At 38.0% G+C, this 27,546-nt stretch overlaps 1 protein-coding gene across 1 annotated transcript; it reads right to left on the bottom strand.

The window, feature by feature from the left end:
- Positions 1-5,294: 5,294 nt before the first annotated feature.
- LOC129768649 (protein yellow) lies at positions 5,295-26,169 on the bottom strand. Its single transcript, XM_055770430.1, has 2 exons — positions 25,734-26,169; positions 5,295-6,886 (listed from the first exon to the last, which is right to left on the bottom strand). The coding sequence occupies exons 1-2, from the start codon at positions 25,963-25,965 to the stop codon at positions 5,457-5,459; spliced, it is 1,662 nt and encodes a 553-aa protein (XP_055626405.1). The 5' UTR covers positions 25,966-26,169; the 3' UTR covers positions 5,295-5,456.
- Between the last annotated feature and the right edge of the window lie 1,377 nt (positions 26,170-27,546).

Raw genomic sequence — 27,546 nt, 5'->3', positions numbered from 1 at the left:
GAAACGATTCCCCCCCTAGGCTAACCACGCGAAACTGATTCAAATGAGATCAAGTGCATCGAGACCAAAATCCGATTATGTGATTGATATGGCCAGAAAAAAAAAGAATTATTAGTTAGCCTCATTTAGGAACATTATAAAGGTTGGTGTGAAGCTGGTACGCGTTTCGTTTTTCTGCTGTATTAGCTTTATACTCATTTTTTCCACTGGTTCAAATTTTCGATATTTCAATATAAAAAAAATATTTCTTGGAGTAAATCGAATCAGGAAAGGAGAAATAAAACCAAACCCCCACTCTGGAAGATTTTATTTCACGAAACATACCATTTTCAAAATTTCCACCGCCGTTGCAGGTATAATCCTCCAGTGGGAGCCTTCCTCTAATAAAATGACGGAAAATTCAAACTCGGGAAATAATCTTGTGTGAATGAACCAACAAGATCTTCTTGGATGGCACTAACGTTGAACCTTTGCCTTCTCAACGTAGGTATTACTTGCGTAATTTTTATTAGTAGTACCTAGTTGAGATTTCTATGCAAGATAACACGCTATGAATGTAATGTAAGGTCTTCGCGTTAATATTAGCAAATAGCGTGCAAAATAGCGCACACACACTGCACTCTATTTTATACGTGTGAGTAATTTTCGTGTACACCTTTAGCGTATGTCATTCTGTACGTTAATGACATCTCCTTCGTTCTCAAGCGTATCAATGTACTTGTGTATGCCGACGACATGAAGCTTTTCGCGGAAATTGGAAATGAAAACGACATCGAAGCATTTCGAAACGAAATACATGTATTCCATACTTGGTGTGATAAAAATCTACTAACACTGAATGTGAAAAAGTGCAACTCTATAACATTTAGCAGAAAAAAACATGTACCAAATATTGTAATATGTCTTGGAAATCAAAATGTAGAAAAATGTGAAATAGTTAGAGATCTAGGCGTCGTCCTGGACTGTATCACTCACAGAACACTACAACTCTGTAATAAATAAGGCGAATAGTGTGTTAAGTTTTGTCAAACGCTCCTCACATAACTTCCAGGACCCATACATAATAAAGCTTTTATATATTACATATGTAAGGCCTATTCTGGAATACTGTAACATCGTTTGGAACCCGTATATGGTCGTACATGAAGAACGCATTGAGTCAGTCCAGAAACAGTTTCTTCTATTTGCACTTCGTAAACTCAACTGGACCTCATTTCCACTTCCTTCATATGAAGCACGTTGCATGCTCATAAACATCCAAACACTAAAAGAACGCCGTGAATTTGCAATGCTTTCTTTTGTTAATGACCTAATTTCGCAACGAGTACAGTCAGCTGAATTACTAGAAAAACTAAATTTCTATGTACCTGGGCGTCAACTAAGAACGCGAAATTTGTTTCTAACCAAAACATCCAGAACAAATTATGCAAATAACGCCCCTATCAATCGCATGATGCGTATATACAATCAGCACTGCGAAATAATTGACACAACAATGAATAAAAAACAGCTAAAAAGAAACATGTACCGCAAAAATAATATTTAACCTAAGAAAACATTGTAACATTAGTGTATAAGTGTGTAGTCTACATTTGTTTGACGAAATGAATAAAAAAACCATGTTGAACTCAAACATCGATTCATGCACACGTATATTTATGGGAGAGAGAAAGAGAAGAACGAATTCGTTTTGGGTGAAGTCACTTCAAATGCAATGAGGACAAATTGACTGGGAAGAAAGAAATGATATAGTCGAGTCGGTAGAGAGAGATAGCGACTAAACGCCCGACTGACTGTTTAGGTGTTTTGGCGGAGAAACTGCATGAAGAAGCCAAAAGTCATTACTAACTGAATACGGATATAGTCAGTCAGATAGTCAGCTGACTATCCTCAGTTGACTATGACTATGCAGAGCCCTGGTTGTAAAAAAAATTGAATTTAATTTTTTTCGGTGTAATTTGAAAAAAAAAATGGTATTTTTAGTATATTTTTATAGACAATTCAAACACTTTCCTACATTTCATTCTTTGACGAAAATTGTGTAGGTATGTATATTAGTTTTCGAGTAAGAAATCTTTTTGGAAAAAATGTGCAAATTTGAAAATGCCAAAAAAATCATCCTTCATTTGCCCAGGATCGAATTAAAATTTAGTTGTTGGATTGTTGAATTTAGCTTTATTGTGTTTTAGATTTTCAAAAAGCGTAGTTTACGAGATATTCCATTTTTAAAGTTTATTTTCATTTTTTTCGGTTCCAAAACAGTTTGTTTTAGTGAGTAATTTTTCCAGAACCGCAAAATTATAATCTAGAACTTTACCTAAGACACAATTTCGATCAAATAACCCGTTTTGAAGTAATAGTTTGTTTTCTGAAATGATACCATTTTTGCATAAACCCTTTTCAAAAATTAGTCGTGATACCAATACCGCAAAATGGCATCGTACCTAGTGCCGAGTAAGTTGAAAAAATTTCAGCTGAATCAAAAACATGAAAAAATCTTTGAAAATTAATGTTGATCGGTGGAATCACTCTTTTGACGCCAGTTCAACGCATCGATTGAAGCTTTTCGAATGACCATGATATCGTAAAATAGATTTTTGCATGATTTTTGGGTGAAGAGAAAAGTCACAGGCCTAATCAGGTGAATACGGGGAATGATTTAGATAATAGACGCGATTTCGAGACATAAATTGAGGCGCGATCAATGTCTTGTGACCAAGCGCATTATTTTGTAGAAGAGCCCAACTTTCCGGGTCGAATCTAACGGATCCTGACATTCTAATGCTGAAAAAATTTGCGAAAATAAAAAAAATTGTAAGGGGTTGTATCTAGGACACTACCGCATATTTTCGACGCAGAACCACACAATTATATAATATTATGCTATTCACTTGTTTACCACTTGCATATTAAAGGGTGTGTCACATCAAATTGCATCACGGAAAAAACGCTGTAGAAATTTAATTTTTAAGAATTATATCTACAGCTTTGGTTTTATAATCAGATAAGAGTGTATAGATCACGTTGGCCATACTTCACTGTCAATTTTTCGTAAATTTGGAAAAATGTCGTCGAACGAAAAAGAGCGTCGTGAATTAATCCTGTACACTCATTTCGAGAATCCGGAGTTGTCACATCGGGACATCGGTAAGATGCTGGGAATCGTCCAAACCACGGTCAGCAGAGTACTAAAACGATACTTCGAGAACCCAACCATCGACCGGAAGGTGAAGAACGGCAAAAATGGATGCTCCGTCAGTGAAAAAGATCACAAGCGCCTAGTTAAGCAGTTTAGACGTGATCCGAGAAGTTCGGTCCGGGATGTCGCCAATAAGCTGAATTTATCAAGTTCATTCGTCCAGTGGACCAAGCAGCGGGGGGGCCTGCGTACATACAAGGTTCAGAAGGCTCCTAACCGCGACGAAAGGCAAAACATGGTGGGGAAGACGCGAGCCCGGAAGCTGTACACCGAAATGCTGACGAAGCCGCATTGCCTGGTAATGGACGACGAAACCTACGTCAAAGCGGACTTTCGTCAGCTGCCGGGCCTGTTGTTCTTCTCCGCAGAGGACAAATTCAGCGTTCCGGAGGAGATTCGCAAGCAGAAACTATCCAAGTTTGCCAAAAAGTACATGGTGTGGCAAGCGATCTGCTCTTACGGAAAGCGGAGCGCCCCCTTCGTGATGACCGGCACGGTAAACGGGCAGGTTTACCTTAAGGAGTGCCTACAGAAGCGCTTACTACCACTATTGAAGCAGCACGAGGGCCCGACCATCTTCTGGCCGGATCTCGCTTCGTGCCACTATTCAAAGGACGTGTTGGAGTGGTACGAAGCCAACGGGGTCACCTTCGTGCCAAAGGAAATGAACCCGCCCAACGCGCCGGAGCTTCGCCCAATAGAGAAATATTGGGCGATTATGAAGCAGGCCCTCCGGAAGAACCCAAAAGTTGTCAAATCGGAGGCGGACTTCAAGAGAAAATGGATTTCTGTTCAAAAAAAAAACTACAACCTGACGTTGTACAGAACCTTATGGACGGGGTAAAGAGGAAGGTGCGAGCATACGGGCTTGGGCTCGAAGTATGAATAAAAAGAAAATGCCAAAAGTTGTTTAATAGTTTTTATTTTACTGTCTAAAATTTTCAAAAGGATCGGTCTACTGGGCGAATTTCTACAGCGTTTTTTCCGTGATGCAATTTGATGTGACACACCCTTTATTTCAGAATGCATCGAAATTTTTGTAATAGATTATGTTCTTCGTTACAAATAAATTTGATGAACGTCCTTTCACGTTTGATATGATGCCTAGGACTATCAAAATATGTGAACGGAAAAATTGTCAAACGATCATTCTATTTTACATTTCCCTCTGAAATTATTGCACATCTGCACAACCGCGAAAGTTCATCCACCTCTAGTATCTGAAACGACGGTTTTCCCAGGCTTCTCAGTTTAAAAGTAAGTTTTTGGGGAAACATATTCCGGTCTGCACAACGACAAGCGAGTACAAAAAGAACTCAATACCAAAAAATACTTCCAACTTGCATGTTTTGACGAAGCGGATTCCCCCAGGCACATTGATTTTGAAGTCCGTGTTAGGGAAACACAGCACGATGGAAACAAAAATACCCCTGACTTGAATGTATATTTACAAAGTGGATTTCCAAAGGTACATCGATTTTGAAGTCTGTGTTGGGAAAACCGTAAATCGGGCCAATCAAAACTTGGCAGTTGGAGCTTTTAGATAGCGCTTGACATTTTACAGTTATTCGATTGTTTACTCATGAAAAATAATATGTTATTAATTGTGATAGACGCGTAGAAATATTTCCTATCAATTTATGCAAACGTCTTTCCGATCTGTTAAGAAATGTTCGAGTTATAAGCATTCGAAATACGGGTAGGGTTAGCACACAAATCGGCAGAACAGATGTATGGGAAAAAAAGGAAGTTTTTCCAGTTTTCATGTAATTTAAACCGCTTAGAGATTACTGAATTTTAATATATAGCATATCAAACAAATCTTAGAGAATTTCCAATTCGATTAGGATGCAAACCATGAGAATTCGTTCACAGTGAAAATAGTTATTAACGTTAACTTTATTTCATAAAAACGTGACCTGTTTTCTGATTATGCACCCATTCTGAAAGACATAGTTCTACGTCAAAAAACATATATAAAACTTCTGATAGATAACAGTTTTATTTAGTGTGTGTATGTGTGTGCTGGACTTTAATTGGCATACCGCGTATGGCTTGATGTATATCATCATCAGAAATCAAAATACTCGGTCTATTCTCAATTAATTGAAATCATAATTTATTGAAATATCTCTTATCCCTACTACTACTAAGTGCTTGGTTCACAAATAATTTAACTAGTTCCCCCGTCCCAGAACCCGCTCGACGCCCTCTCGCGTCTCTCTCTCTCATTCTCTGTGGCGTAGTGTTCGTGCTCTCAGTAATAGTGCTGCTTCCACGAGTCCTGCTTCTTCTCCGATCCAGGCCAGTAGCGATGGCCGAAATGTCCCGAGTGGTCATGGTCGTGATCATGATCGGGACCGTGGTACGGACCATGGTGGTGATCATGGGGATCTTCGTGGTGGTGGTGATAATGGGCACCGTGACCGTCCCCATGCGTCTGGTATTCGATTCCGTGGTACTTATTGTAGTGGTAAGCCGTAGCCGTCGTCGGATATCGCTGGGTTGTGTACAGAGGCGAAGCTGGAGCTTCAAAGTGATTCGACGTGTACTTGGCAGCGGTTATGGGGGCAATGGTTGGAGCGTACGAGCTGGGTGTGTAGCTAATGGGTTGTGCAAAGGTCGTTGGAACCAGGGTGGTGCCAGGATAGGTGGTTAGCTCCGGTGCTCCAAACTTGGATTGAATGGCGGTTGCGTAAGGCGTTTGGGTATCGCACACTGTACCGGCAACGAGGGTACTCAGTGGAGCCGAGAAAATACGGAAATTAATGTCGCTGTAGTCTAGCTCGGCAATCAGGAACACTGGCATCCGGTCGGAGATGACCCACACATTTTCCTCTTCATCAATCTTAACGTCAGCGGGGAATACCAGTTCAACATCATCTTGATCGACGAGTCCATGATATTCGGGGCTGTACGGGAGAGACGAGTGCCAACAACCGACCGCGTTCTGATCGATCAGATTGAACAGTTGGAGACCGGTTTCGCTCATCACTCGAGAGGTGGTGTGACTGTTTGGACCTCGTTCCTTCAGATACTGGAAGTCGTGGAAGCTTTCCTCGACACCATCTTCGTTACGCAAGATTTTAGTGGATACCATAAACTCCCGATGACTGGCCAGTGGTGAGAAGTACAGGGTGCGATATCCGTCGGCTTGCAGGGGTGTGAGCGACATTCCGAAGATACCCTCTTCACCCCACTGGAAGTTCAGACCGGCGATGTTGAAGTCCCCACGCAGTGGATCGGGGAAGAAGAAGCTATGTGCGAAGCGCCAAGACTTGTTCTTCTCGAAAGAGTACACGATCAAACCGTAACCCAGCTCATCGGACATGTAAGCGAAGGTGTCGTCACAGCTGCGTCCCATGTCGATGGCAATGTTGGCGATGAAAGTGTTCGGGTTGGTGTCCTCTGGACGGAGCTCGTATCGGCGGATGCGACGGTTCGTTTTCAGATCGAAGATGTTCAGCGCGTATGGGCACAGCTGCTGGGTGGTGTTTCCAATGCCTACGGTTCCGGTATCCAACAGCCAAAGGCGACCGCACTTATCCGCCTTGATACGGTACACGGTGGAAAGACCATTCTGGCAGTCACCGGCCACGTTGCTGGACCAATCGGGATACGGGATGAGTGGTGGCGATCCGGATGGGGTTTTGTTCATGTCGATATAGTTGAGCGTCGAGGGTATGCCTGGGAAGAGGAGAAAAAAGACAGAGTTGTGAACTCGCTTATCTAGTTTTTGGAATAAAAAAAAATCAGATGGTGGCGTTGGCTAAATTGCGGAAATGCTTGCGAGGCAAAGAATGAACTCGTTTCAGCCAAAAATTCAAAAGCAGGTAGGCCGATAAATTATTCAAATCAGTTATTTAGATGCCCTTGATCTTGACTCAGAGAAAACCTGCCAGAAACAGGCCTAACGAATGGATTAATAAAACTTCATAGGGGCTACAGCTTTAGGTGATTGACACGATGAAGTTACGGGGGTGCCAAACAAGGTGTACCGACGCAAAACACGCACACCGTCCAATTTGTGCGCGTTTCCATGAACAGGTTTCTAATCCGCACACGCGTAAAATGCGTAAAACAGGTGCAGCAGGGCGCAAAAAAAAATGCAGACTCGAGCCAGATAGAAACGACAGTCGGGCAGTTGGCATCTGAGTGATTTAATTGGATGAAATTCCAGCCAGATAGTGATTCCGAGCGATCGAGCGACATCTCTGCTGGATTCACAACTTCGATTTTGCAACTCGGATTTCTCAACAGGAATGATCCAACTATAGTTTGATCAGTGTGACATAAATTGATCATTAGCGGTTACTAATGGGTAAGGGATACATCTAACAGTCGTTTTAGGACTGCTCTTGGAAATTATTCCAGCATGTCCCAAAGTGTTATCGTTATTTCAGACATATTACGAAATAACTGCCATGCTGTCTACTAAGAAAGAGTGTCATAAACCATAAACGAGCCATAAACATCTAGAAATCATTGTTCGTTATACATCAGAGTTCCAATTCTGTATCAACCATCAATTAAAATTGTAACTTTCATGCAATCGATATGACAATTGCGAATACTTTTCTTTTTAAGCTCGAACAAGGAATGTCTTGTGATCTCGAGGAAAAACCAGCTCTCCATGTCAACGATTACAATTTTTAATGAATAGTGGAATTTTAAGTTTAAGTCTGTTTCTTTAATTGCTACCTCAAGCTCATGTCTTTGGGAAACTGTCGGTGGTATGTCTTGCAGTGCCTTCTGTTAAGCTTTATTAGGCTTGAAACATGTTTTCACAGCGAAACTTGACATACTGGAGATTGAACAATGGGTTCAATTAGGGGCAAAATCCACGGAAATTCTTCCATTCTGCAAATCGGTTGGTCAACCTGCTTGACCAGTCTATTTTGATGAATATAGTTAACAACCGCCAATTAAAATTCAAGCCATGATTATTTTAGTTACGGTTGTGTAATAAAGTTGTGTGTAAAAATCGAAGTAGAAGCAATCAAAAAATTCTTTGTCATTAACATTAAGTTACTGAAAGTCCACAAACTCTGTTTGAACTTTCAATTAAAAGTTCGTTTTGACTGATAAATTTGCTAGAAAATTTCTTATTTGGCAAAGGATTTGCAATTGTGAACGATGAATTCAGGCTCTCGTTGCAAACTAGAGAAGATAATAGTAGCCTCCTACCACGAGCTCAATCTTACGTGTTTAAATTGAGGAGTGTTTTTGGGTTCACTGTATTGGTGATCGCTGATAATCTACCTCATACCGGAGTGGCAAATGACGTGAGATGGCACAGTATCGATATAGATGTGCAGCTATCGGATCCTTTTGATTTATAACCCATGGGAGTTAAAATAAGGTGACTTTCAGGAGGACGAGCAACTACTTCTGTTTCACGTCACACGGAGCGTTGAATAAGTACTCATCATGGCGGGAAACGCTCACATTGAACTTCGAAAGACGTGTGTTTATCGGTCGTATGAAACGCTAGATATCTGCTAGACACTGATTAGGTCGGTAACCTTCTACGACCGTGAAATTCGGACAATACTGACAGAGGAATTATGCACCCTTGGTGTTCTGGAACGACGACGAGTCTTCGTAGAGGAGAGCAAAGAACGAGCTAAGTTTGAACGAAGATGTTAATGACTATCCACTCAAGAACCTATAAGTTACCACTGCAATCAAAACTGGGTAAGAACTGGGTAAACTTTATCAAACAAGACCTTAAGTGGGGATAATCTACCGTGTATGATGTGCTGAAACGTTTCCGTGAACGTACATCTGTTGTTCGGATAGATCAGAGGACGCGTCGTAGTGAATCTTACGATCGGAATCTGAGGTTTAAGGTATTGAGAACAATCGAAATAAACCCGGGACACAACACGATTAACACTTTCAACGCCCCGTTACCCAGATATGGGTGACACTTTCCTCGCTCGAGTTGAGTAGGATTTTTAGAAGGAATTTGATAGAATAGGCACCTAAATGTAACTATAGGATATGAAGAAAAATAATAATATCATAACCATAATATTATACTGTTTATACTATACTTTTTATCAATTTATAGTACGGATGGTTTGTACTGCATTTTTTTGCAAAACCCCTATATCATGACTTTGGCATGTGTTATTGTTATCAGTTCGTCTTCAATTGAAAACAAACATTGCTAGATCATGTAAAAGTTATCTATAAACTAAGTTTGATCTTCATTTAATAATTTAATCGCAAGTTGGGCTCTGCAAGAAACTCAAAAACCTCTCGTTGGGCGTCGAACGTGTTAAGCAAGGGAACTGCAACTGTGGACATAAAACCAAGGTTCTCGTCACAAACAAGACAATGTACTCGAAAATGCACAGGGAAGAGTGCCTGCAGAAACGTCTCTTTCTGTGTATTGATTGCCCCCAATTCCGCATTGTCAAGCGCAAATTGAAGAACGGTGCCAAAATAACTCGGGACGCTGCAGACATGAAGAGATCGTGGAATAAAAAGGCCGTTGAGGTTGACCAACAGAGAGTCCAAAATATGATGGTCTGGTTCGCGTCATGTCTCGAAGTGATGAATTTCTATTTGTACACCTATGGTCCAGCCATAAGTAACGCGAATACAAATGTTTAAGAGAGTTATTGAGTTATAGTTTCGTTCACAGGGAAAGCTAATGTACCAATTCAATCCATTACAAAACGATCGCAGAATATCTTGTCCAAAGTGTCTCGACAAATGAGCCATTCATTGATTATCAAGAAAAGAGAAACTAATTACAATGTGGATGTGCAGAACAGTAAATCGTTAAATGGTTCTTCAATATGGTTCAATTCAGATGGCAAGAAAACTCGTAAGGGGTCCTTAATGTGTCAATACCTGTAAAAACATTTATCTATATGTATCCAGATGCCCTCAGAAGAGCCATCAGAAAATTCTTTTGGATGAGAGAGAGGTTGCCGTGGAAATATTTCATGGTTTACATAGTTCTTAGTTTACAAGTTCCACGATAAAATATTATTTTCTAAAGAAACAATATTTCAGGAACACGAGTATTTTAGGAAAAGATATCAAGTGAAACAAGAGCGGGAAACAAATGTGATGCTTAAAACAAGATAGACAAGTTATGTGAAGATATAATATTAGTAAAAAATATTTTTCAAAGGGCCTTCCAACAAAATTAAATTCAACCTTCCCGATCCAGAAGAAATTCCAAAGTTGTTATTGTTCGCAAACAAAAATTGATTATTCAGGCGGTGAGTGAATCCATATGGCAAACATTTGAAAGAGAAATCATATGTCATCGATGTGTCGATCGAACAGCAGCATTAGAAAAAAAATCGTTAAATCTCGAAGTTTTCAAAGTCGAGCCGAATTTATTCTTGTACATTTTCACAACATGTTCTAAATTTCACAATGTCTTTCGGCGTAAGAGTATTCCTATTGTTCGAATATTCACAGTTGGATCGTACATAGCGGGACAGTTGATATGAGGCCTCCATTGTTGTGTTATTAATAGCACTAATTACCGATATTTCTTGCTGCAAGCAGCAGAACGGTTGCGAACGCATATCGCTTTCTTCTTTTTGCTTGTTTTTAAGAGGTGTCAAACTTTTAAATCACTTCTGTATTTAGAGCAAATCATCACAAACTGTACCAGAAGTACAAAGTTCTATGCGTATCCTTAGAATAAACTTTTCGTAACTTTTCTTTCCCAAAAACAACTTTTTTCAAAAATTCATAACTTTTGAACTGTTGAACCGATTGAGATGATTGATATATCAAATTATATTATAATAAAAAAATTGAACTTTGTATTCGAGATTATTGATTGTTATTGGTTTTTTGTTGTTTTCATAGCTCTAGTCCGAAGAGGGCGTTATATTTTTTCTGAAAAGCTGAGGTTTTTTTTACATAACATATCCAAAAATCAGAGATGTTTTTTTTTCGTTTTAGAGTTATTATTTTTCAAATTTTAACGATGGCCCAAAAAATCATTTCGCCGCTATTTTCCAAACACGATCTTTCTCAAAAATTCATAACTTTTGAATTACTGGACCGATTCATATAATCGACATATCAAATTGCGGCCAATAAGCTGGTTCTTTAAAAATATATATAATGCACGCGAAAAATTTGGATTATGGTCGCAGCGAATATTTAACGAAGACGAAGGAGTTAACTTTGAAAAATTATAACTCAAAAACGATAAAAATCACATTACTGATTTTTGAATATGATATGTAAAAATACCATATCTTTCAAGAAAAAATATAAAACTATATAGCGCTCTCTATGTTCTATCATGCAAACTATAAAATACAAATACAGTAAACCCTCCTATAGCGCGGTGAGTGCGTTCCGCATTATACGGAAACCGCGCTATAAGAAACTCGAATTTAACCATACAAACCAACGCTAATTCGTAGCGCGTTGTATGGAAACCGCGTTATAAGAAACTCAGAACTAGTAGAAATTACATCATTCGTACCGCGTTATATGGAGACCAATAAATACTAAAGACAAGGGTAGTGTTGACATTGGATGCGGAAATGTGGCCGTACGAATTTTATGTAACACTGCTTCTCCCTTGCTTCGTTCGAATTCGCCAGCTTCTATCGAACAAAGTTGTTTGATATGGTACGTTGTTAAACGGAAACCGCTCTCAGAGAGTACCGCGTTATAGGAGGGTTGACTGTACAATCTATAAATACAAAAACAAAATTATCTAATTTATTTCCAGATGCGATACTTTTTGAAAGAATACTAGCTCGTTGACTTCAATTTGATATGTTGATCCAGTGGTTAAAAAGATATGAATTTAAAAAAAAGTAATTTTTGGAAAAAAGAAGAAAAAAATGATTTTTGGACCACCCTAAAATGGAAGTGGGCATCATAATGAAAAAAAAAAAATGCGTGTTTCGATAAAGAACAAAGCTACCACCTTACATGAAAATTCGAGAACCATTATATAGGTTTGGCATGGTATGGCTGTACATATATACAGTTTTTGATTTCTTTTCAGTGTATATAATCGAATCCTGTATATAATCTAGTCAAACAAATTTTTTTATTTGTATTTTTTTTCCATGTAGATTTCGTGTTTTGAAAATAAAAGAGGAATTCGATTTTTGATTTATCCCCTCAAAGTCAGAAAACACCTTTCTGACATGAAAAAAATAAATTTATCCAGATTATCTCAGGAGGTGATACACGATCATATTTGATGAAAAAAATTCTTCTACGCATATGTTCGAATTTCTACAATGACAGAGTCATAGATCTTTTTTTTTGTTTCGAGCTTTATTGCTTCAAACTGGCTCTACATTAAAAAGTACGCTACGGAAGAAGATTCTGATGCTTTCACTTGAAAGATGAAAAAAATTAGTGCAGGATATAGTAGTGGAACAACTAAATTGGTGGATCTTAATAACATTTTGGAAATGAAAAACTCAAAAGTTAGTAATTTTTAATGTGTTACTATTATTTTACCCTAAAAATTTATATTAAACTAGATTGTTTCTATCAATTAAATTTAAGTTCTTTAACCGCTCTACAATTTGTTCTTTGACGCACAACTTCTATCTTTCTTAATTTTGCTGCAATATCGACATAAACAATTCCTGATGAAAATTCAAGCAAAATCTTCAATAATCACGATTTTCCTCCTACTGTCCATGTAATAGCCACTTAAACTTCACCTTAACGTTGAAATGTTACATTTATTTTTGAAATAAGCCATATTTGAAATATAAAAAAAAATCCAAACTGTATATAATCGAGTCCAAAGTTGTATATAATCGAATCACATATAATCGAGTCTATATGTAATCGAGCCCGACCTGTACGTATACAATACTGGGTGACCCGACAAACTTCGTCCCGCGTTTCACGTTTCCTCACTAAGCGAACGTTCATTGGTCCAATCGCTGAACTGTTAACTGATTGATCTTCTAATCGAACCTTAACCATTTCCTTCTGCTGTAAGTTTCCTAGTACTTCTAACAAAACTCGTCATAAGAATATCACATCATTTTCAGACACAATTCTCGTTCGAGATTTTTCAATCACTTGCAAATAACATGATCCTCCGTTACAAGGAATACATGTTTGATACTGAAAATATAATAAAATGAGGGCATCTCAAATCGGACGATTCTTTCCTCGAGCTTTGCGCTTGCAATTTTTTTACACATTACACAACACATTAGGCGATCCGTTTGTATTTATATAGTTATAAGATGAAGGAGCACATTTTTTCATCAGAAATTTTTTTTCCTCTTTCGAACAAAGATCAATTTCAGTAGCGCAAACATCCAATGGATTAACAACGCTTGTTACGATGTAGTAGATGTAGTTCATATGGGCTTCAATTTTCCAATCTTTTTTCATTTTCCTTCAAAGGGTAATTTTGACGTAGGACTATGTTTTTTATTTCTGTACTGGGGATGAGGTTCTAAGTTTCGAAAACGAGAGCGTTACGTTGTAGGTACAATGTTTTGGGCGTTAATCATTTTGTCCGGCCCAACGAAATGATATGGTAAATATTTTATTTGAAAGATAAAATGTCCAAGAGTTATATGCTTGCTACTTATTGTCCCAAAAAATGTTTCAATAGCTTAAGAATTGCTTTCACATGGGTTCCGTACATAATTTTTGTTGTTGATTATTCCATTACAAATGGCTCACACTCGTCGATAATCTGTAATTGTTTATATTGGCAGATTTTCATGGTTATGGAATGACTACAGATGTGCTAGAAAATAGTATTTGCGGGATTTTTTCTTCATCACCTAATTTTCAAAATATTTCTAGAATCCACAGTAGATTTGGTCGAGACTAACGTCAACATGTTCTGTCAGAAACAACATTCAATTGCTTCAAGTTAGAAGGTGTGAAATACCGAGACATCTCCAGAAAATCGATAGTTAAAATTGAGAAATTGAAATTATTCATATATATACAAAATAATCGAATGAATCCTTCAGCGCGAAAAGAACATAAAAACAATCATCAATCAGCTTAGAATGCATGTTGACCCAAAAATACTCGGTTTTAAAAAAAACTCGATCGAATTCAACAAATAATTGTTTGATTACTCCAATGTCAACAATGCTTCAAAAAGTTTCTCTAAAATCGATGGTTCCTCTTCTTAACATTATCCAGGTGAACTGAAGGACATTTTTGGTTCTATATAGGTTATGGTTTACAGCTGCTCCAGTGCATCAACTTTGTATAGGTCTAGTTCATCAAATGTATCACCGAGTATCTTTTCAACTGTTCTACTCAATTTATGAACGTTGACACATCCATGTTATTCAATTTTGTAATTTTTTTCATTCAATTTTGTAAATTTCGAAAGATCATTTTCCTCGATTCTTTCTTGAAGAACACAAATACGAATTTTCCTTTTAATAATTTTAAATAAAATGTTTTTTTTTATTAAAAAAAAAGTTTCTCCAGTAGCAGAATTTTGAAGGTTCTTTGTATAATCGATTCTCCAAACGTTAGTTCGAACACTTCAGGAATATTTTTTTTTTATTTGGGAGATAAAGGAGATAAATGCTTCCAAAAAGATAGCTATGCGTATTTATTTCAAAATATTTAAAAGCAATGGTCAACGTTTTTAGTTCACGATTTTTTTTCGAATTAACTCATAATTCTTATGAAAATCTGCCAGAATCCATTCAAATTGCTAAAATATAAATATTGTTTATTTGTTTATAGAATTATTTATACAAAGTTCAGTCTATGCGAATAATCAAAAATAAATAAAAAAAGAGCATCACATCTTTGATATCGTAATAACGATACAGTAACGAAAGAAATTGAATGTTTTTCGAAGACCGTTATCTGCGATTGGCAACCCATCCGGACGTCATGAATAGGTGTTTCTACACCATTCGGATTATGGGGGCTGCATGAAGTACCGTTCTGAATCATATTTCAGACACTTTGTTCTAATATCTTGAAATGCTTCATGCACTGATGATACAACAATAAATTTAATATCACAATTGCTTCTTTAGAGTGATCCCTTGGTTTCACTATCACTTCATTTGAGAATAACAATTGAATTATCACATAGTAGGAAAAAAATCAACAGCACCACTCATAATCGTTTGTGTTTGACGTTTGTTTTGCGTGAGCACGTGAAATTTACCCGTTCATAAATATTAAAATTTCTCCCGTTTTTCATCAGTTCTCATCATCGTTAACAGTTTACTGTGATTACTTGATAAGTGTTTCGCAATTGACTATAAAATATATTCAAGTGCAATGTAATTTTCGTCCATAAAATTAAAAAATAAAGTGTCCGAAATTTGATTTAGTGCCCGAAGTTTGATTCTTATTCGCTTCATTTGAAAAGCGTTTTATTCGATGATTTTATTATGTTTTCAATCGCATAGGTACCAAAGTAGAAAGCTTGAAAGCATATTGAACTAATTTATTGAAAATATCTACCAAATAATTCCTGTGCATAATGTTTAGATCTGTTTTCTGCATCATATGCCTCAAGCTTCCGAAATATGATTCGGAACGGTATCACACAAACACGAGACTATAAAATTTCATTGCGAAATCCTATTTTATGCAACATAATCCACCCCAAACTGACACAAGTTCAAAATCCGCCAACTATGATCACAAGTAACAACATTAAATTTGTTTACAAACAACCAATGGCTAGACCGGATAACCTCGCCCCAGTTGTCGCACGCTCCGGTGCACTCAAGAACTTGCCCGCCGAAGATTGGCCTTCTAGGCGTTTAAGATTTTGTTATTGACATACCGTGCTTAACGGTGCAGTGGAAATTTTATTCAGAAGGTAAATTGCCTCCTTCTGAAAACTTAGCCTATTTCTCCACTGATGCTGAAGCAATTGCAAACTTGTTCACTATCCCACATTTGGTCTGCATAAGATTTATGATTTCTCGTTATGCGCGCTTGCATAACGTCAAGATTCGGTAAACAAATTGATCTTGGAATGCAATCGAGCTATGCATATGCATATTCTAAACGTCCTTCTATGATACGGTCATAAATGAGTGATCTATCAACTTTGTTAGTTCAGGTGCGATAACTTGTTTTATGGGCAACTATTATGCAATAGCACTTCGTTATGCTAGATATTCTATTGCGCGGCATGTCACTCTGCAATTTGCCGAAGCATCATGGTAAGCAACATAGCCCCTTATGACAGCCCGTCGCTTCGAATCGCAATTTGTTCTAATTGACGCCCCTCTAATCGTCTTTTAATTCACCGTAACGCCACCTCCGCGGAAAGGATTCATTATTCAACATGAGGTAACGAAGTGCACGGGTTCCGTTAATCTACTAATCCAAGTCGTGTGACACAACTAGAGCATAGTCGGTATCAGTTCACTCAATGTTTGTGGATTTTAAATCAGCGGCGGCACAACAAGCTGATTTGCACTAAATTTCATAAACTGTTTTGCTCACTCACTGCAATCGATCACATCGTGTGGGCATCATGTGTCTGGTTAACGCGGCTCCTCGACGCTAGGAAAGCCTCGGCGTCGCACTCCAACGATGCGCTACGCTCCGACGGCGGCGTAAGTTGATACGCGAAGCGCAGCTTGTGTTACAATCCGCAACATCGATAGCCAGCCGATAGCCTTGGCTGGGGTTGTCTGGTGGGTCCTAACAAGAGATGCGTTTCATGGACCATTGATTAGGGGGGAAATGGTTGACTTGCAACGAAATGTGCGTTCTCAAAACATGTGGGTATGATCTTTGTCATACCAAATAGTATCATAAGGTTATGAACTTCAGTTTGAGATTATGATTCATACAATAAAATAAAAAAGTCCCTTAGTGAACAGAAATAATCGGATTTTTTTTTTAATGAAAATGAATGTCTCCAAAACTTAAATTGAAATTGTCTACATTGAAGTAGTTCCCGTCATCACCAATGCAAATGTTTCAATGTTCGATACATTCTCCGCAGAATTCCATGGACGTGAGTTTTTGTTAAAGATATTTGCGCCTTCAGCGATTTTTTTCCTCATTGTCTCTACATTTTTTGACGTAGGACTACGTTTTACATTCAGGTTGCCAAATCAGAAAACAGGACCGTGAAGTGTATTTGAGAATCAGGCCCAAAGATTTGAATCGACACACAAACTTACACACATGCACATCCAAACAGCCAGAAGATCAAAACCCACAGAATGTATTGCATTGAATGCGTTCTGAAGCTAACAACTTCGCATGTCCAATCAACTGGAATGGAATGAACACATCTATCGCCGATTACTACCTAGCTGTTTCCGATGCTTGTTTCCGATGCGATATCATCGTCTTTACTGAAACATGGCTCAATAGCAACACACTGTCGCAACAATTGTTTGGATCTTGTTATATAGTGTACCGTCTTGATCGATCTGCTGAGAATAGTTGCAAACTCACTGGCGGTGGTGTTTTGTTAGCTGTTAGATCGAAATTCATCTCGTGTGAATTAATTCTTCCAAATGGCCATAGTGTGGAACAAATATGGGTTGTCGTAACGTTTTATAGCCATTCTACTTATATTGGTATTGCGTACATTCCTCCGGATCGTGTGAACGACTCTGCAGTAATATATACGTACATCTCATCAATTATTTGGATAAGGAATCAAATGAAACTAAATGACAACATCTTACTTCTTGGCGATATTAATCTACCTGGTATTAGCTGGATTCGAAGCACATCCAATTACTTATATCCTAATTCCTCATGCTCCTCTATGAACCGTATGACAGAAAGTCTACTGGACGGATACAGTACTGCTGATTTGTACCAAATGAACGGAATCTTTAATCACAACAATCGTATTCTCGATCCATGCTTCGTTAATTCAGAGATGGTCCACAATGCGACTGTAATATCAGCTCCCTCCGCTTTAGTGAAAATGTGTCGCCACCATCCTCCGCTTCTGGTATCATTACTTGAATCGTCACCGCCCGTTTTTGCCAACACCATCGAATCAACTCATTACAACTATCGTAAATCGAATTTCCCACTGATGAATCGTTTCTTCTCAACCATTAACTGGAATGATATTCTGAATGGCCGCGATATTGAGGAAGCCGCATCATCCATGTCCCATGTGATCCTCTATGCAATTGATCAGTTTGTTCCTAAGAAAACAACCAAGGATCCTCTTCACCCACCTTGGACAAATTACCAATTAAAACGCCTTCGAAAAGAAAAACGATACACTTTGAAGAAATATTCGAAATACCGTACTGATTTTTGGAGGAAACGTTATTCCGTCGCCAACAAAAACTACAAATGGTTAAATAACACCTTATTTAGAGCTAATTTAAATCGTATTCAATATAATCTACGACTCAGTCCGAAGGATTTCTGGAAGTACGTAGATGAACAGAGGAAAGAGTCTGGACTTCCTACTGTGATGACACGTAATAATGTGGAGGCTTCGAACAGGGATACCCTTTGTTCACTGTTTAGGGAACAATTCAGCAGTGTTTTCGTCAGTGAAACCCTATACAAAGATCATATTGATGCAGCTATAAGAAATGTACCTTGCCTTCCGTCTGTTTGCACATTGGCTGCTATAAGTTCTTGCAGAGTACAAGAAGCCTGCCACGTTATCAAAAATTCTACAAATCCTGGACCAGATGGTATCCCTTCTATAGTGTACAAAAAGTGCTCCAGCAGTCTATCGTCGCCTCTGAGTCTCCTGTTCAGCCAATCACTGTCATGTGGCACTTTTCCAAAGGCATGGAAAAATTCTTTTGTTTTCCCGGTCTTCAAAAAAGGTTGCCTTTGCTCGGTTTCCAAACTTTTTGAACTGATAGTTCTGGACTACATCTCCCATGCCTGCAGCAATTACATCGCTGAGGAACAACATGGTTTCGTTCCCAAACGATCTACATCCACAAATCTAGTATTGTATACCTCATTCATCGCTCGCTCTCTACAGTCACGCCAACGTCTTGGATTTCATGGCAACTTTCTGAACTAGCTACGTTCGTACCTGACCGATCGTGTGATGTCAGTGAAAATCGGTGACACTGTATCTTCTCCATTTCGAGTTCCATCTGGCGTACCTCAAGGAAGTCACCTTGGCCCTTACATCTTTCTACTCTACCTCAACGATATTAATTTCTGTCTGAAGTGCCACAAACTCTCTTACGCAGATGATTTCAAACTATTTTGCACCGTTAATTGTCTTGATGACGCAGCATACCTACAGCAGCAACTCAACATTTTTGATGAATGGTGTGACATCAACAGGATGATTTTGAATACAGCAAAATGCTCAATTATCACCTTTTCGCGAAAACGTTTAGCTATTGCCTACCCGTATAAATTACGAAATGTCATTGTGAACCGGGTTATGGCCATCAAAGATCTTGGCGTCATTTCGATTCTAAGTTAACATTTAAAGAACACGTAGCTTATATCACCACTAAAGCATCCAGAGTCCTAGGATTCATCTTTCGTGTTACGAAAGATTTCAGGAACAAACATTGTTTAAAGTCTCTATATTGTGCGTTGGTCCGCTCAATCCTCGAGTATGCTTGTGTGGTATGGTCGCCTTATTATCAAAATGGCGTTCAGCGAATCGAAGCGATTCAACGCAAATTCGTTCGTTTCGCTCTGCGAAATTTGCCTTGGAACAATTCTTCAAATCTTCCAAATTATGAAGATCGCTCTAATTTAATTGGACTAGACTCACTAAATCTACGTAGAGACGTCGCTAGTGCGATATTCGTATCAGACCTGATCCTCTCAAACATCGACTGTTCTACTCTTCTCCAATTAATTAATTTTAATATAAGGACACGAACTTTGCGCTCTCATACATTCATTTGTGTCCCCTCTTCACGCACTAATTACGGGTATAATGAACCCGTTTCAAGTATGTGCCGAGTTTTCAACCGCTCGTACACTTCGTACGATTTTAACTTGACCCGTTCACATCTGAAAAGGATTTTTTCTAATGCCCTTAGATATTAGGTAGAATTTAAGTTAGATTTAAGTATATCATTAGGGCACTCTTGTTCAGGCCTGTTGATAACAAATAAATAAACAAATAAAAAAATTGAGATTGGGCGCGATTGGATAATGTTTGACGGTCAAAAATTATTCAATAGTTAGTTCAAAAAAATATATGACTTTCTTAATTATGATGTATGCGTGGAAATATTCCCAATCATGCAAACATCGTTACTATCCATTAAGAAATGGTCCAGTTAGAAGCGTTCGAAAAGTTACATTTTTTTCCTGTTCAGTGCCTAGAGTTTCAATTTGCCCTCCCTATGCCTTCCGGTTAAACGTAGTCCCACGCCCAAAATATTGCATTTCTGTATAAATAATACTTCATCGAATTTAATCTAAAGGCTATTGACTATTTGACTCACCCTTAGTCGCGCACTATCGATTGGTTTGAAGAGATGTGAACGTCAAATTTCCGCGTGGTTCATGGATACCCTTTTCGCCGACAAAAACTTGCGTTGTGATTTGATGTACACGGTAGCATAATTCATTTTTGTTCCCATAGCACCTACGAGTACCATTGACAATGTTGTACTAGCTTCCTCGTTCCACAAGCTTCCGGCTGACGTAGCTTACGAACTTGGTTCAATTCCCTGTTGATTCAACAAGGCTAATCAAGCGTTCAACCGTGATAGTGAGTCAAAATCAAGTTCATTCCAAATAAATACCATCCGGTCGACATCGTGCCGAAACACCTGAACTGATTATAAATCCCTTCCGATTGACGATTTGTGAAATGCTCATGACATTTTCACACAAGTCAACTTCAGAGCCGAAAGCGCTACTCACGCCATAAAATATATATAGACATATCAACTCGGTTCGGTTTGCCAAGTTGGCGAGCCTAATGAACGAACCTTCTATTCTATGACCGTTGGATTATAAGACTACCTCCCCCAAAACGAAGGCCGATTAATGTTTCTGATTCAATTCAATGGTTTCACCAATTGCACACCGCTTTGTGGCCTTTTTTTTTGTTTGTTTTCGCTAGAATGAAAACTTGTAACAACTTCCTTCAGCGAAAGAGGTGTTAATTAACTGTGTAATCAAACCCGTAAGCAACTATTGCTTGACAGCTGCTTGGGACTCATGGAACCCTAGTCACTAAATTCAACTGACCACAATGTTAGGAGATATTCTCTGGGAAACGATATGAGCGGCATGTCATTGAACTACGTTTTACGAGTTGGTGGAGTGTCAAAGATAATGATGGGTTTTCATGCAGAATGAGCACTTTTCAAATAAAAATCATCAATGAAAATGTACTTCTTCGTTTCAAATTAGCGTCCAATGTGAATGGAAAACTTAGTTTTCTTCATGTGGTAAAATAATCTCATACCAAAAATTTATCTGAAGATAATTTGATAAGTTTTAGTGGGAAAATAATTTCGTATCCAGATGTCGACACCGTGCCGTTGTAATCGCGGATACACTTCACTTCGTTTTCATCGTGAAGCGTATTTGAGAATCAGGCCCTTAATGTGCGTAAAATGAACCATCGATGGTGCCATCGCGATGAGTCTCATTTTTATTCACCTGATAAATAGATGATGTTAGTTTTCTCTTTTTCAATATCGTTCTGATACTGGACTTATTTACAGTTTTTCAGCTCGCTATTGTATCATAACAGTATATGGCGGCTTAATCCTGTTTGGCAACGTAATTCAAAAGTTTTCGGGTTCAATGCTCGTTAGTGTGAGCTTCATATAACAGTTCTGCCTCTATATCAAAATGAATGAACAGAAATCAGTTCATAAACTGCGGACTTCCAAATGGCAGTCTGAAAGCATGGTGCCAACGACGACGGGTGGTCCGGGAGATTAGGCCCCATAAAACCAGCTACTTTACAACTCGAGCTTATACTCACCGCTCATTCATGCAGTGCCGATCGTGCATATGATGCAATTCCAGACATTGACATTGGCGGATATTGTTATTGAGCAATTACTCGTGTTTTGAATTACAATTCCATCAGGCACAGAACAAAACGGAAAATAAACATAAATGGCGACACTTTATGGATCGGTATTTTTTTTCGGCGGTGGTGATTTCTCTCAGCAGAGATTCTGCTATAAACCAGAGATCTAGATAGGCCGAATTTATGCCTCACAACTCACAAGAAAAAAAAGTGTTCAAGTATTAACAGCTCAACGAAGATATAAATGTTATGCTTTCTTGAAATCGAACATATGGCGGGTATTAAGGTTTCAAGAAGACAGTCACTCCCGCGGGTGGTTTACTTTCAGCTTCAAAAACACGCTTTTGTCGTTGTTATTTTTTAAATTTTTTTTATTAATCCGTTTATTTTTACAGGCTCAGTTACAAAGGTTTAAAGGAGCCGTACTCCTGTCGTTGTTATTGGGAAGCGGGTAAGCCGGGAAGAGCCTGACAACGAATAGTTTGGTTTTTGAGCTAAAAATGATATCTCAGAAGGTCGTCAAGAATCATTAAATGTATGTAAAATAGTGACTTTTGAAGATTCTGATCGATCGAATTGGCATCCAGGAATTGTTCGAATTATATTGCAGCAAAATTTAAAAAAGTGGAGAGTTGGGTGTCAAAAATCAAATTGTAGTGTGGTTAGAGAGCCTTAATTTGGTTAATAGGAACAAGGAACAAGTTTATTTTGTTTTTGGGATAAAATTAATAATAACACATTGAAAAACACGAGCTTTCAAGTTTTTTACATCCAAAATGTAACTTAAATCCACTGATATACACTAGGGTGCCAATGAATGTATGGGGAAAAAGTCGACCCTAAAATTTCAAAATGTTACCCTACACAAAATGTATACCACCTCGAAAAAACACCCTATGCCAATTATCCGCTCAATTGGACTTAAGGGAGAGTGGCGCAAAGCGGTCAAAGTTTGAGTTTTTTGAAAATCGAAAAATCACCCAAGGTGAGAGTAAAGGAAATCGAGGTTATGGAAAAAAAAATTTGATGCCAAATGTCTTTAAATTGCATAAATCGTCGAGATCTAGTATCATCTCGAAAAAAATTTTTTATCAAAAATCGACAATATGGGACTTATTTTTTTTTTGAGTACGAGTCGAAACATATAGTTTTAAGTGCCAATAAAAATAATTACTTCGATTTTTCATTCGATACTTGTTGCGAAATGTTGATTTGCGCGATAATATACCCTATGCAAAATATTAGCTCATTCGAACTTCATTTATTAGTGTTGCAGACGTTAAAATTTGAGTTTATTTAAAAACGAAAAATCACCGGAAATCGAGGTTTTCAAATTTTTTTTAATGCCAAATGTCTTAAAATTCCATGACATTCCATGACGAGATTTACAGTTATCTCAAAAAAAAATTTTTTGTTAAAAATTTAAAAAGTCTTTGAGACGAAAAAACGATCAAGTGCTAAATGATAAAAAATTTTTTACGTGATAAATCTTGAAGAGTAATGCTGTTTTAAGACATTTGGCAGTAACAATTTTTTTTGAAACCCCGATTTTCGGTGATCGGTGATTCGTTTTTCAAAAAAACTCTAATTTTTACGTCTGTGACACCAATAAATGAAGTTCGAATGAGCTGTAGCTCGGATATTCCTCAACGGATTCTTACTCTAGGGATAGTATAACACTCCCTTTTAGTATTAGTTAATGAATTCACGAGAAATAAAGGTTGAACGTCATACTGTGGAAAATAAAGGCGATGGAAAATGCAGCTTTTAACACACCACCTCGGAATTCGAAGCATCTCCGCTGTCCGCTAATTATCCCGAATTCAGAAACAGGTTAACAAAACTAGTTAAAGATTCTCGAAAAGTGCAAGCAGTTTTATATAAATAAGTATATTTTTCGAAGAGTTATGACTATTTGAAAATGGACAAAAAATTGCTAGTTTTTTTTTTGTCTTTTTTGTTCTTGGAGTAGAAATTCAATCAGCATTTATTGATTGAGTTTGTTTGAAAATGAGATTATAATGAAAAATTCTCATCCTCCAAGCCACTGTAATTTATGAATCAGAATGATGTGTATAAAAATTGGACACGTTTTGTTTGAAGGATGAAAATTCTGAAATGTATCTGAATAAATCAGTAATGTCGTCATTCATATGTTATAATTCGATTTTTTTTGAGTGACTAGAGCAATTATGCGCTTGTGTTAAAGTGCACGCAAATCGATCCTGGAGCTTCCACACACAAAAACAAATATTTCTTCTGATAACATCACAGATTTTACCCCGGAGGGGTTCTCTATGATATTATTTAGATATTTATCTTCTACATTTGAATGTGAACCACATTGTCATCGTTCTTACATGGTGTAATTCAATGAATGTGCTTAACTTTAGGGTAATTCAAATAAAAATATGCCAAAAATGGTCGAATCTGTCACGATGTTTCTGCTTTTCAAGAAAGCGCCCAATCGTAAATACCTAAAATGCATTTTTTCTCTGTATCATGACTTCCTCATATGGTAAACAGAAAATTCATTCTATCCAAAAACCTTCAAAAAGGTATTTTGAGCGAACGAGTTAAAATAAATTCTGTACAAAAATTTATTTTGTTATCCTAAGATAAACAGTTTGACAAACATATCTTATTTAATGTCTATGGTTATATTAATAAAAATATGAAAAAAGATTAACGATTATAGAATGAAAAAGGTTAGATTTACTGTGATAGCGTGCAATAGTTTTTTTTTTTGCAGAATTATGTGTGGAGTCCATTTTTTGTTCTGAAACTACTCAGAACCGAAAAAAAATACAAATAATTTTCGGAAAACGAGCATGATTATATCGAAAACTGTTATCCTTTAGTATAATTATAGTTTAGTAAATTTAACATTGCAATTCATTTTCCAATAATATGAAATTTCCAGATTATGATTTTTGGAGAAACATCATATATAAAGTACATAGATTAGTCATATGTTAACTGAAAAAGGCATTGGTAAACCATGGTAAAACATAATCGGAGGGTCTAATGGACGGACGCTGAGCCTGAACGATTCTGCGTGGATTTTAAATAATGATCGAATGCTCAGCGCAGTGTTGTGTGAAATTTATTTATGGATGGATAGCGAAGAACACATAAAACGCATAGAAACAGTTAAAAGTAATTACTTTAACATGCACTTCTTACATGTATGAAACAATCATGGGAACATGTGTTGTAGACACATGTTTCAATACAGAAGAAAAATTGCATTTCTATTTTAGGCTACTTCCATAAAATCTCACAAATTCAAAATATTAAATTTTCACATTTGATGAATATTACAAAACGTTCGACACACATTGCAATGCTTGCACGTTTCACCGAATATATCTGATATTTCTTTTAGATATTTCTTAGCAGCAACACTCCACATTCGGTATCATCCCATAGATAATCAAGGATCACCAACGAGTATCACTCGTAATACCATGCTTGACATATACCGTATCAAGTTTCAATGCCCTGATCATGCAACACAATATTCGATCTCCAAATTCGCACCGCAGCCACAAATCATATTTTCTATTCGTCCCGAAAATCTTCAATATTTACCATCCTTCCATCTTGGCACCGAGACGAACAATTTGTTCTCCCAACGCTCGATTCCCACCGGTAATCCATTGGTCGGGACGTAGTCCCCGCTGGCAAGTGCCTGCTGCTTCAGCCGTTGATTAGGGAAAACAAAGTCCATCTGTTTCCAGTTGTAGCGCTCCTTGAGCTTCTGGGTCGCACTGACGGCACAGAGACCGACCATCGCCAACAACACTACCGCGGATTTCCACATTTTCTTGGCGGGTTTTTCCCTCACAAGCCGGGAATGTCCACTGTAACAGTTTATGATTTTTCGCACCAAGTCCTTTCGCACTATTCACACCGGAACCGAAGCCTGCGGGGCGTTTTGGGACCGCAAGCGAATTCCACACGTCTTAAACCGGAGAACCAACTATCGCAACTGACGTTCAGAAGACCATCGCGCGCCGGTTATATCAACGATCCAAGGAAGACAGCGTGGTCTACTGCTGCTGCTACCGTTTGAGTTCTTCGTCAGCACGAGTGGAAACCGCAAAAACAACCTTTGGCGCGATGCGATACACTGAGAGCGCGCGCTATGCTGCTGCACACGAGGTGGGCAGCGGTAATTGCCCCCCAGGCTGTCCCTCTCTTTCTTTTCGCGCTTTTCGGTATTCTCCAGCCGCGGCCGGTTGTTTGGGTCTGGCGGACACGGCGGTGAAATTGTGGGTCGCTTTGCTTGTTTGTTTTTTTTTGGGTTTTGTTCCACATTAATCGATTATAAAAAGAGTAAACAGTCATCTCGAACGCGCGATCAGCTGTCAGTTCCGTGGGAAACTCTAACTTTTGGGGGGCAAAAACACGTGATGACAGTGCGTGTTCGCACTTATGGTGTGGTACAATACGATTGATGAATCATTCGTAGTTTTGATCAGAATCAGAGAGATGAATTTGACTGTGACACAGTTCAAGGTATTAATCATATCCCGCACAGATCAATCAAAGGGTTCATTCAATGTATATCTACAGAATGAGAGAAGTGCTCATATGTTAGACACCTTACAGATTGTTATACTATGACATCCCTAGGGTTAACGGTTTTCAGTTTGAATCCACGAACTGGAAATCAAATAATAATTTAAAAAAAATTTCATCGATAGTCATAGACCGTTTTATTTTTTCCATAAACATTTTCATGAATCATTGTGTTAACAACATTACAACGTATTAACTGTGCTGTTCTAGAAATTCCACAACATTGTGCCTCATGGTTTTCTGACCTAAATAGCCACTCTATAATTTTTTTTTCTCCAGAAATTAGCATTCCTAACCTGGGTGCGGTAAGCAATTACATGGTGATTTCCCTACAGATGACCACATTGGGGTTAACCTAATCAATTGGAATGATTATCACGCGGCTACTAGAGTATCTAAATACAGTAGAACTCAAATGATCACGTGCTTTTAAATTTAATTAATGTTCATTCTTTATTTCTTCTTCTTCTTCAATGGCACTAACGTTCCTAGAGGAACTTCGCCGTCTCAACGTAGTATTACTTGCGTCATTTTTATTAGTACTTAGTTGAGATTTCTATGCCAAATAACACGCCTTGAATGCATTCTGAGTGGCAAGCTCTAGAATACGCGTGATCACAGTGCAAGTCGGAGGAAATTTCTTTGACGAAAAATTCCCCCGACCAGAACGGGAATCGAACCCGAACACCCGGCATGTTAGTTATGACGCTAACCACTCGGCCACGGGAGCACTCATTCTTTGTTTACGGAGGTTAAATTCGAAATGATAGATAACGAGACTACTTTTTGATGTAAAATAATTGAAGCATCTGTTCTAACT

Source organism: Toxorhynchites rutilus, chromosome 1 (assembly GCF_029784135.1).
Source record: "Toxorhynchites rutilus septentrionalis strain SRP chromosome 1, ASM2978413v1, whole genome shotgun sequence".
NCBI classification, from domain to species: domain Eukaryota; kingdom Metazoa; phylum Arthropoda; class Insecta; order Diptera; family Culicidae; genus Toxorhynchites; species Toxorhynchites rutilus.
The sequence above is the reverse complement of the archived record's forward strand: the minus strand, read 5'-3'. Positions and strand labels throughout refer to the sequence as shown.